Source organism: Protopterus annectens, chromosome 5.part0, assembly GCF_019279795.1.
Source record: "Protopterus annectens isolate FY-2018-M chromosome 5.part0, PAN1.0, whole genome shotgun sequence".
In the NCBI taxonomy this organism is placed as follows: domain Eukaryota; kingdom Metazoa; phylum Chordata; order Ceratodontiformes; family Protopteridae; genus Protopterus; species Protopterus annectens.
Window position 1 is genome coordinate 700,009,944 of NC_056735.1, and position 12,475 is coordinate 700,022,418.

The 12,475-nt window shown below is 44.0% G+C and overlaps 1 protein-coding gene across 7 annotated transcripts in view; it reads left to right on the top strand.

Annotated features, from left to right (window-relative positions):
• Positions 1-12,475, top strand: part of MSL3 (MSL complex subunit 3) — a 1,154,348-nt gene that overhangs the window by 736,159 nt on the left and 405,714 nt on the right. For all 7 annotated transcript variants that reach the window (XM_044072547.1, XM_044072546.1, XM_044072551.1 and 4 more), the window contains one exon: positions 8,780-8,879. In XM_044072547.1, the coding sequence (XP_043928482.1) occupies positions 8,780-8,879 (100 nt within the window). The remainder of the gene's footprint in view (positions 1-8,779; positions 8,880-12,475) is intronic.

A 12,475-nucleotide genomic window follows, 5' to 3' on the forward strand; every position in this document is an offset into this window, starting at 1 on the left:
AAAAGTGACGTTTGTACATACCGAAGCTAGAACTTTTCTGCCGCAGTGATCTGTGGACCTCCGATTATCAGTTTCGTAAATCTGTTTGCTCGTCTTGACTTCAGCTGTCTGCTACAGATAGTTACCCTTTTGGGTTTTTTGGTTATATTCCTTCTTGCTTACCAGACATACAGGTCAGCCAAGAATGGAAAGTGGATTGTGGAAGAAAAATTCCACATAAAGACATGCACAGTCAGTGTTTGTTTTGTTTAGAGGAAGGCCACGAGTACAGGTCTTGTGACAACAGCCAGTCCTTTGTATCTAAAACTTTGCATAGCCGCCTGGCTGCTTTATAGTTATACTTAGAAAACCAAAGGCTCCAACGTTTGATGTCAAGTATGGAGGGTGGGGTAGGTACCTCAGAGAAGCCGCATAAGAAGAAGGCCAAAAAAGTTAGGCCTGACGCCCATGCTGTACCTCAGGAGTCCAGTGAGACTCTCAAAGCAGATGTTAGCCCAGGTTCTCATCGGATGCCATTATCACAGCTGGAACCGGGAACCATGATGAAAGCCGGTTCAGCGGAAACAGAGTATGTCTGCTGAGGTTGATCAGTCATCAGGGCCTGATGGCAAGGGGGGAACCATGACTCATGGTGTTGGAGGGGCCTACTACCACCTTACCGTCCAGCCTAGTGTCGGCTACAAAACACTCTACTAATTCTTTTCCTCTTAAGAGGAAACAAAAAGAAAAGCACAGGGTTACAAAACCAGCACCTGGATCGGAAGCCTTTTTTCAGAATTTATCCAGAGCCTTCCAGGCCCTACAGTCCCAGTTGCCCCAACCTTCCCTACCTCCTGCGCAGGCCTTGGAGGAGTCAGAGGAAGAACTCTCTTCTTCTGATGAATCCTTCACTTACTGTTCCCAAATTGAGTCTCCCAATGACTTTGGTACTCCTGAAGAGGAAGATACCATTAGTCCTGAATCTCCTGGAGAGGAATTCTTCTCTGGGGACGTTATTACACTTATGAAAGAACATTTTAAATGGCAGGTCTCTGATGTTTTTGAGACTAAAAAGAGGTACTTTGAACTGTTACAGATGGACCATCCTTCTCCATCTGCAGTCCCTCCTCTGCTTCCAGCCTTTAATGATGCCTTTCAGGCTGCATCTCAGGCCCCAGATTATCATCCCCCAGCATCCATACGTCCTAATAGGTTTTACAAGCTCCCCCAGGATGCACAGTTCTTGTTCAAGTACCCCTGTGCAGACCCAGCAGTCCTTGCTGTGTCATCAGAAAAATCTTCAGACATCTGCCTTCATCTTCTCTATTTCTCGCAGACAAGGATAGCAAATTCATGGAGAGACAGGGGAAGAAAATATATACTTCATCCACACTAGCCATTAGAGCTATTAACTGTCAAACCCACATGGCTAAGTTTGTGGTAGATACCCTGTCCAAGGCCTCTGCATTAATGCCAGATATGCCAGATTTTCCTGCAAAATCTCGGCTCTCCTACCTGTTATCTGCTGCTTCTCAAGTGATCAGGCACTCCTTCAAGTGCAGTTATGATGCTATAGAGGCATCATCCAAATCTGCAGCATTAGGTTCGGTCCTCAGTAGGTATTCATGGGTGAGACTCCAGCCCCTACCCATGAATGTACAAGCCAAATTACTGGACACTCCACTTGATAATAAGGCTGTTTTTGGCACTGCTTCTGTAGTGCTTCTAAAATCTTTCCAAGCGAAGGGTAAGGAGTTGCAAAATTTAAAACATTTGCTAGTCTTGCCTATTCCAAGGTACCACAGGAACTACTCACAAAGGACCAGTTTTGCAGTGAGGCAGTCTTCTCATTCTACTGCTCCACAATCCAAAGAACCAAAGGCACCCTAGAAAGCAAACCACTCCTAGACCCTCCTCCACCTCAACCCCTACTCCCTTTCGGAGGCAGCCTGACCCTGACAGAGATCCTCCACTGTGAATCAAACCCTCTACCCACATCCACCCCACTGTCCTTCCGCCTCGCCCTATCCCTACCCTCCAGGCTGAAAAATCACCTCAGAGGCTTGGGTCCTCTCCATCATACAAATAGGCTCTTTCATGACTTGGTGGTCAGTTCCCGCCTTCCAGGGGACACCTCAACCCCCTTCAAGCCAGCTTCATCTCTTCCCTCCAATTTTGGGTCAGCTCCTAGCACAAGGCACAGTAGCAGTAGTTCCCTCCAGATCAGACAAATGAGGGATTTTACTCCAGGATGGGCCATGGAGATCAATTCTGGATCTGTCTACCCTCAATCTGTTCCTCAGGGTGCCTACCTTCAAGATGCTCACCTTGCACCATCTCTTATCCAGTATCCCCAGCCAAGCCTTCATGATATCCCTGGATCTGAAAGATACCTACCTTCATATTCCCGTTCACCCCAGCTACAGGAAATTCCTACGTTTTTCAGTAGGTTCCTCACATTTTCAGTTTTCTGCATTGCCATTTGGAGACTCTACAGCTCCAAGAGTGTTTACAAAGTGTCTAGCTCCGGTTATCACTCGCTGCATACAAATGTATCCCTACCTAGACAACCTGTTAATCCTACACCAGGACTTCCACTCCATTTACCACTACCTACACATGGTGTGCAAAATCTTGGCAGACCTAGGGTTCACAGTGAACCAACTAAAATCTCATATGAAACCTACCCAAGATCTGATCTTCCTAGGATGCAGAATAAGAACAGATAAGATGGCAGCCTTCATCCCCAGCCAGAAGGTGGAAGCCCTTACCCATTACTTCAAATCTCTTCTTCCCCTCCAAACTATCTCAGCCAGGGAATTTCTGAGGATCCTAGGCCACATGGTATACTTGATTCCCATGTTTCCCTTTGCAAGGCTGCATATGAGAAGGTTCCAGTGGGTCTTGAAGAATCTGTAGAGCCAACACTCCCATCCTCCGGATGTTTCCCGCCCTCTTCTCCCATGCTTGAAAAGAAAGCGGGAATGGTGGATTTCCTCCATCAACTTCAGTCAGGGAATACCACTGCAGATCCCCCCACCCTCTCATCACCTCTACACAGATGCATCATATCTGGGTTGGGGAATAGTTCTAGAAATCCACAACAACCAGAAAAAAGTTCAGGGAGAGTGGTCCACCCACAGACAAAAGGAGCACATCAATATCAAAGAAGTGAGGGCTTTCATAGGCTCATAGGTTCATACTAGGCTATCTGCCCTAGGGCATTTATAAGACTAGCCAGAGTGTGTTTGGCTTTCGCCACCCATTTTAAATTAATTTTGCTATGCCCTTTTTCGAGGTTAGTATACTGTGCCTCTGTCTAACAGTGACACAGAAGTGATACCCGGGGTAAACCTACGATCTCTCATGCACTCATCAAGATTCCTCTTGAAGAGAGTCAATGAGGGACTCTGCCTAACCTGGACTGGGATTTTATTCCAGAGTGAAGGGAGCGTCTGGGTTATGAATCTGTCCCTCCAGCATGTCCTATTTATTTCAGTGCTGACGTTCAAGTCTCTCGAGCGCGTAGCTCGATGGGATTTGGATTTTTCTGAGGTGCAGCATGTCCATTAATTCCGAGTTGGACATGGCTTTATACGTCAGGCACAGATCGCCTCTGAGCAGGCGGTATGCCACTGAGTAGAGCTGGAGTTTCTTTAACCGGGCAGCATATGGCATCTGTTTGAGGTACTTTTGGGGTGTTTCCAGTTGCTGCAGGTGTCTGGTAAGGTACATCCCAAAAGGGGCATTGTACTCAATTATGGGCCTGATGAGGGATGAGTAAAGAGGCATGATGACCTCCCCTGATCTAGATGTGTATCCCTTCATGATTAGGTGGGCTATATAAAATGTTTTTCTAACCACTTTGGCCACGTGGTTGTCAAATGAGAGATTGCTATCAACTTGGGTCCCCAGGTCCCTAATTACTTCTTCTGTACTTAATGGATTACCACCTATGTGGTAATTTGTGGGCACTTTGTTTTTGCCAAAGGGGATGGCTATACACTTTTTGGCGTTTAGCTTGAGGCCATGGCTCTGGCACCAGTTGTCTGTTTCTATGAGGCCCTTTTGGAGGATGCTTGTGTCGGCTGGAGAGACGATTATGGCGCCCAGTTTGCAGTCATCTGCGAACTTGGTCAGCCACAGTCCTTCCGTGTTGGCCTGTACCTCCGAGAAATATATACCGAACAAGAGAGGTCCCAGGACTGAGCCTTGTGGGACGCCACTTGTAACTGGTTTGGAGTCTGACATGGCTCCAGCAATTCTAACCATGTGGGTTCTGTCCTTGAGCCAGTTTGCAATCCATCTAGTGACATAGGGGTTTATATTTAAGCTGGTGAGCTTATCTATAATGCCCGAGTGAGGTATTGTATCAAAGGCTTTTGCGAGGTCCAGGTAGGCTGTGTGGACCACCTTCCCCTCGTCAATGGCCTTGGTGACTGTTTCAAAGAAATCAACCAGGTTTAAGAGGCAGGATCTGCCCTTAACAAAGCCGAACTGGGTAGGATTCAGTGTCTGTAGGTCCCCAATATCTCTATTTATGAGGTCCATGATGATCCTTTCCATAGCTTTGCAGACCAAGCTAGTCAGGCTTATGGGGCGATAGTTTCCAGGATCCGCTGAGGCACCACGTTTGTGGAGAGGGATCACTGTTGCTGTACGCCACTCTTTGGGTACATATCCTGTAGTAAGGCTGAGATTGAACAGTAGTTTTATGTTTGGGTTTATCTCTTCTTGGAGTTCATGTAGGACGCAGCCCGGGACACCGTCTGGTCCCATTGATGCTGTGTTTTTTGCTTTGGAGAGGGCAGCTCTTACCTGAGCATCTGAGATGTCAGGGGGGCAGCACTCTGCTGGGATAGATATTTGCCCTTTTGGTGGTGGGGGGGGGGGAGAAGTTTGCACTGAACCTGTCAGCTAGGATGTTGGCAGTGTCTGTGGGTTTGGTGTATTTTTTGTAATTTTGGACTAATTCTGAGCATATCTGGGAATTCCCACCCAGGTTCCTAACATAACTAAAGAAAGCCTTGTGATTATCCTTAGTGTCCTGTGCAATTTTTCTCCCGAAGCTGGCCTTAGACGATTTTATGAGTGCCCGTAGTTTTTTGCTAATACTGATCAGAGATGCCTTCCCTTTTTGGGATTTTGTTCTATCATGTAGTAGCTTCCTCCTTCAATTGTATAGTTTGTTTATGGCTGGGGTCCAGCAGACAGGACGTCTGCCTTTGGAGGATTGGGTCTTGGTTTTATTTGGGATTGCATGATCCATGCATTCCTGAAGGTGTTCATAGAATGCGTTTATAAAGGATTCTGCGGTCTGGGCCGTATTTTCCACAGGCCTGGGGGCTTTGAAGGATTCCACCTCGGTTTTGAGGAGTGTGAAATTTGCTTTAGAGAAGTTTTTCACTGTGGTTTTCAGGGCAGGGGGTGGAGTCGGGATGTGAATATCCAGTGAGATTAGTTTATGGTCTGATCTTACCAGTGAGGGGATACACTTCTGGTCTGGAACATAGAGTCCCCATGTTGGTGATGATCAGGTCCAGTATGTTTTCCCCTCTTGTGGGAGTGGTAACAAGTTGTTCCATAGCATTTGAGTTTATAAATTCTAAGAAACTTTGGGCTAGGGTGTTGGAGCTAGAGTAATGCTCCCAGTCTATGTTTGGGTAGTTGAAGTCGCCCAATATAATGGTGTTTGGAGAGACCTTCATATTTTCCAGTGTTCTCAGGAAGGCCGAGTGGGGTTCCTGGGTTTGGGAGGGTGGTCTGTAGCAGGCTATAATCTGGAAGGCAGTTTTACCCACTGTTAGTTGCACATGGATAGTCTCTGATGCTTCGTGCTGTGCCACCCTCCTTTTGTGGTTCGGTCCAAGTTTTGGGGCCAAAAAGCATGTTATGAGGTATAACCTGGTAGTGCTGGGGTGCTCTCAGGAGCCTTGAACCAGGTTTCTGTTACTGCACAGATATCGATGTTCTGCATGCTAAAGAGAGTTTCGAGTGCGTGCATCTTGAGGTTTAGACTTCTGGCGTTGAGTAGCATTACTCTTAGTTTCTTATCCCTTGTGATACCTATGGAGGTGGGTTTGTCTTTTGAGCCTTGCCTAAAAAAGGCACTACAGGGGTAGCAAGAGCCTTTGCCAATATCCGAAAGCCCAGGGGTGACAGGTGCAAGCCGTCCCTAGCGAAGCATCGTGGCTTGTCGAGCATGTTATCCCAGGCTGACAGGCATTGGATCCCCTTTGAATGACACCAATACTTAAGCCAATTGTTGAAATTGATCATCTTGTCTTCATATTGTTCCTCTTGGCACTTCAAACATTCCAGCAAATTCTCCTACCAGACACCTTGAAGGTAGTCACAGACAGTATGACTGTCCTGTGGTATATCAGCAAGCAGGGAGGAACAAGGTCCTATCCACTTTGCACTTTGGCAATCCAGATTTGGTCCCTATCAGCAGAACTACACATTCACCTGCTAGCGGTGTACATTCCTTCAGCAGAGAATGTTATGGCAGACACCCTCAGCAGAACCTCAGCACCTTCTCATGAATGGATGCTTCACAGGGAGGTGTTCTTGGATCTTATTCACAGTTGGGGTACTCCTCAGGCAGATTTGTTTGTCTCCTCCCAGAACAGACAGATGCCTCTGTTTTGCACCAGAAAGCCACATCCACAAGCTTGGAAGGTGGACACCTTCAATTTTTCTCGGGCGAGGATGCGTCTTTATGCCTTCCACCCCTTCACACTGATTCCAAACGTCCTTCTGAAAATCCAGAAGGACAAACCAAAAATCATGCTGGTGACCCCCTTGTGGCCAGGACAGCATTGGTTTACCCTACTACATCTATTAGCCAAGGGCAATCACCACAGGTTACCTCACCAATTTGAACTACTCACACAAGGCAGGGGAACTCTCATCCACCCTCAGGTGCTCAACCTCAAACTGACCTTATGGGTGGTAGAAGTCTGATCCCCATTCAGACACCTGTATTCAGAGGACGTATTCAGTGTCTTGCAGGAGGCCAGGAAACTTAGTACCAGGAGAAATTATGTATCTAAATGGAAAAGATTCTCCAGGTGGTGTTTCAAGAACAAACAGGGCCGTTACCTTGCTCCAGTACCCATAGTCCTTTCTTACTTTTGTGAGCGTCTGCATTCAGGACTGATGTACTCTTCTGTAAAAGTGCATTTGTCAACCATATCCACCTGCCTTCCTTTGATACCTCCTTTGGCATCCAGGTTAGACATAAAACTATTCTTAAAAGGGGTGCTGCACATCAGAATCCTTTGTAAGCCTATTCCCCCATCATGCGACCTTAATTTTTTGCTTGAAAAACTCACTCTGCCTCCATTTGAAACAGCTCACTCAGCATCACTTAAGCTGTGTACTTGGAAAACATTACTGCTGGTGGCCCTTACGTCCGCCAGGAGGGTCTCAGAAATCCAAGCCCTTATGGCTGCCCCTCCTTACTCCTTACTTTATCTTCTACAGAGACAAGGTCTCCCTCAGGACCCAACCCTTCTTTCATGTCTAAGATGGTTAATGAACCCTCCTTTAATCAAACCATTAATCTACCCGTTTTCTTCCCTCAATCTCAAAACTCCTCAAAGAACTTTACATTCTTTAGATGTTCATAGACAGCTAAGGTATTACCTGGACAAGACCAAAACCAATAGGAAGTCTGACCGTCTTTTTGTTTCCTTTCACCCCGGGACCATGGGGAAGGCAGTGTCAAAACAGACATTTGCCTCTTGGATTTCTAAAGTAATCTCCTTTTGCTATTCCTTTCATGAAAAAGAATTAAACTCCAGTGTGAGAGCTCACCCCACTAGGGCAGCGGCTGCTTCGACAGCCTTTTTTAGAGGTGTTGACTATGCTTCCATTTTGGAGGTAGCCACTTGGTCTTCTGTATATACCTTTACCAAGCATTACGAACTAAGTATGATTTCTAGAGCCAGGGCTGGGTTTGCTAGGTCTATTCTACAGGGTCTCATCGATCCTACCTCACAACCTGCCCTTCCAGGCTCCTACCTAAAGCTTTGGTACTCTCCCTACTGTTATGAATACTGCAACATGAGAATAGAAGGACATAGAATAGTTGTGTATGAACTTACCATAACCTTAGATGTCCTTCTCTTCCATGGTGCAGTATTCAGTCCCCCCCCCCTCCTACCCCCTCTTTCATTTGTTTATTTTTTTGTGTAGGATTCCCCTTCTTCTTTATATACAAGCATGGCACAACAGCAACTGCTGCATACCTCTGTAATACATTTACCTCCTTGTCTGGTGATATATGTGGGTCTGGAAAGCTTCCTTCCCTCTTATTTATCAGGGGTACTGTAGCGTGCGGCAGTCAGTTCTAGCTTGGGTATGTGCAGACGTCAAATTTATAGCCAAAGTCGGTTTATGGCTGTGACGTACAACATCGCACGTACCCCTTATCCTAAGACTTTGGTATACTGGCCGGATATCCAGTGCTGCCGGCAGCCATCTCCCCACTGCTATGAATACTGCAACATGGAGGAGAAGGACATCTAAGGTTATGGTAACCTCTTACACAACTATTCTTTTGCTTCTGATGGTGTTCATCCTTATTTATTTAGTATTGCATTTTGCTGTGCAACGTTTCTAAGTTGTAATGCAACTGTTAAAATCTTAATTGTTTCTAAATTAATTAGTAAAAAAGTACAAAGTCTGCATTGCTATTACATTTATTTGTTTCAGTATCCATAATTAGGAAAGATCATCACTGTTGAATCCAGTGTTATATATGTCATTTTATAAATAAAAATACGTTTTGCAGGTATTTTCCTGGAAGCTGATGCCAGAAAACTTTCTTCAGAGTGATCAGATCCCTCCTCCATCATATGTATATGGAGCTCAGCATCTTCTTCGATTATTTGGTGAGTAACAGAGTGTACTATCTTCATGGTGAAATTTGAAAAAAGCTGATAGTTTGTGGTGGTTGTTTGTTCTATACAGATGGTAATTATGCTGAACCATTTTCTTTTTTATTAAACATTATTGTTAATGAATAAAATGGGTGGGATATGTCTGTCAACTTTATTAATGTTTTAATTGAGACATCTATATTGTTCCCATTTCAAGCTCAAATTTTTTGACTGATGTGTGCATGTCACATCTTGTTATGGAAGGATAGAGGATTAATAAGAATTATTTATTAATTATTTTTATTTTACATTTGTTGACCGGGATAGTCCGACTGGATACATGTCCATTTTGAGCGGAGGCCCGGGGAGAAAAGCTCCAACATAGATACATTAGCAGAATGTTACATATAGTAAAATATTTGTGAGGAAAACAATTTTACATACTTCTACAAACATCCTAGATATAGCTACAACAAATACAGAAATTCTGTTAGAGACTTTTACAAACATGCTAGCTTAAGATATGACAAATATAGATTATGAGTTTAGTTTCTATCCATAGATCCTATTGGGGTTACAGGCCCCTTACCTCAGGTGAACATTTACAAAATGATTTAAAGGCATCTTTTTATGGTCAGATTCAGTCAAACAAGTATAGAGTTAGATCAGTTCCATAATTAAAACGTTTAGCTTCTCTACTAGGGTGAGCCAGAGTAAATTTATACCCTGGTTTAAAGGAAAAGAGCTTGGAGCATGGACAAAGCCAATGTGACTTAAAATGAAATTTTAGACTCTTCTTGAATTGGGCTAAGGAGGTAGTAAGAGTAAGGTTGGGAGGGAGGGGAGTTCCATATTTTACCTATGGTATTGGCAAACAGTGATTAACCCTCTGAATTATAGGACTTTGGAAAAGCAGCCTATTTGATGAGCAAAGCCTAGATTGGTGTAAGGAATGATTATATTTTTCAGTGCAGGGTTGTTGTCAGGTTGTTTGAGAATTTTAAATGCTTCTATAAGTTGGTTTAGCTGGAGAAGGTTTGGCAGTTCTATCCAGCGAAGGTTTTTAGGTTAAGGCAGTGGTGTGTCCTATAAGGCATGCCAGTTGCAAATCTGGGGATATGATTATAGCAACTAGAGAGTTTGTTAAGGTCAGATTTGTTAAGGTTAGTAAGCATGGGAGAGGCTTAAAGAAGGTTTGAGAGAAGATGTGAGCGGGCAATGATTGCTTTAGCCATTGGAGTTAGGAAAGATTTTATCCGATAAAGTGACCCAAGTTTCTTGTTTACAGATTTAATAGTTTGGTTAATATGCATGTCGAATCTAAGATTGTTGTCAATAGTTACTCCTAAAAGTTTTGTATAGGGGTCTGGGGAGATGATAGTGTCGTTAGATTTTATGGTAAAGGATGTTGTAGAGGATTTATGGGTTGGGGAGAAGAGTAGTAGTTTGATTTTGTTTGGGTTTAAGATCAGGTGACGATCAGAGAGCCAGTTTTCAACTATGGTAAATGTATGCTGGGTTGTTGATAGTAGGTTTATTGGAGAGGTGTCAGAACATACAAGTGTAGAGTCATCTGCATATTGAATGCAGGTGGCATTTGGGATGACTGTATGGAGGTCATTAATAAAGACTGAAAAGAGAAGAGGTCCTAATATGGAGCCTTGAGGAACACCTATGGTATTAGGTAACAGACAGGAGTGCTTGTTCTGCCACAGCACTGCTTGTTGTCTACCAGTGAGGTTGGCATGAAACCATTGGAGAGCTTGGTTATCTAAGGATAAGGTTTTCAGAGTGTGGATGAGTAGCTGATGGTTAACCATATTGAAGGCTTTGGACAGGTCCAGAAAGAGGGTTGAAGATATTTTGTTGTTATTCCGGTTTTGGTTAATCACATTGGTAAAAGAGAGGACAGTAAGATGTACTGTGGTGGAGTCTAAATCCATGTTGTGAGTTGGTCAGGAGTTTATTCTGGATGGGATAGTATAGGAGTTGTTTGTGCATACACCTCTCCATGATTTTGGCAAATGGTGACAATATGGCTATCGGTCTATAGTTAGATAGTTCTTATGGAATAGTATAACGTAGGATATTTTCCAGATTGAGGGGATTGTGGCTTCTGTTATGGTTCGATTGATTAGGCTCGAGATGGGGTATGCTATGGCATCTTCAGCTTTTTGCAGGTATTCAGCTGGGAGATGGTCTCCTGAGAGGGTAGTTGGCTTTAGTTTTTTCAGTAAGGATCGGATGAAGGATGTGGAGACTGGTTGGAGGTTAAAGGAGAGTAGCGAGTTGAGTATAGGATCATTTACTGAACAGCAAGTAGTTGGTTGGCCAGGGACTGGATAGTCTCGGTAAATAAACTATTGAAGGTATTTGCCAAGTCTTCTGAGCTTTTATGCCAGAATGCTGCTGTGGTAGGAGTGGAGGATTGACCTGGTTGGAGAAGATTATTTATGCCTGCCCAAAACTTTTGAGAGTAATTTTGATGTTTCTGTTGTAGATGGCAGTAATAGTTTTTTTTTCAAGTATGATGGCTTTTTTAGTCACATTCCTTAGCTGCTGGAAATTAATATGATCTAGGAGGGGTGTTAGTAGTATGCCACTTGGTCCATGCTTTATTTCCGAGTATGATTTTAGATTTGGTGTCTTTTGAAAGCCACGGGGCGATTTTTGTTTTAGTTCTGATTGACCGTTTCGGAGCATGAGAATCAAGTATGGTAAGGAATTTAGTATTAAAATATGCTACTGCCTCATCAAGGGGAAGGTGTTTTAGATCTGACCAATTACATGATTTGAATTTGGTTTGGAAATTTGTGGGTTCAAAATTCCTCTTGTTTCTGATAGACCTACAGATGGGCAGTTGAGTGCTGACTGTCTTGTATTTAATTATGTATGTGATGAGATGGTCACTAAGGTCGCTGGGGAGGGTCCCTGACATGTACATATGGGGATGACTGTTGATAAGTATCTCTTTTTGGTTAGGTTTAACTATGCTGGTGGAGGAAGATATGGTCTGTGAGAATCCATGGAGGTTAATATGGGTGGTGGAGGAGGAGTCTGATGAACATGAGTTCCAGTCAATATTAACATCCCCCAGAACAATGGTTTCTTGAGGGTAGTTGGTAGATATCCAATTAAGAATGTCCTCCAGTGTGTCAGAGTTGTTGCCACGGGGGATGTAAATACCAATTGTTTTTATACTTTTTTGTATATTATGTTGTAGTTTGATGGACAGTATTTCAGCATTGGAGACTTGGGATGGTTGAATGGGGTCGACTGTGACATTGTCTGCTTTTATATAGCACTGTTACCCCACCTCCCTTTATCTTAGTGCAATCAGCCCTGAGTATATTATACCCAGGTGGCAAGATCTCATTATCTTTGGTTGATGGCTTTAGCCAGGTTTCTGTTAGACGCAGTATGTCAGGGAGGTAGGTTGCTAATAGGGCATGCAGGTTATGTACCTTGTTGTTTAGGCTTCTTATATTTAGGTGGCAAATCAGGAGGGAATTAGAAGGCCTGAGTGTAGATGGTGGGCTAGTAGAGCTTGGGGCAGAGGATGGGCCTGGGTTAGGATGGATGTTTCCATCCTTAGTTATATTTTTACG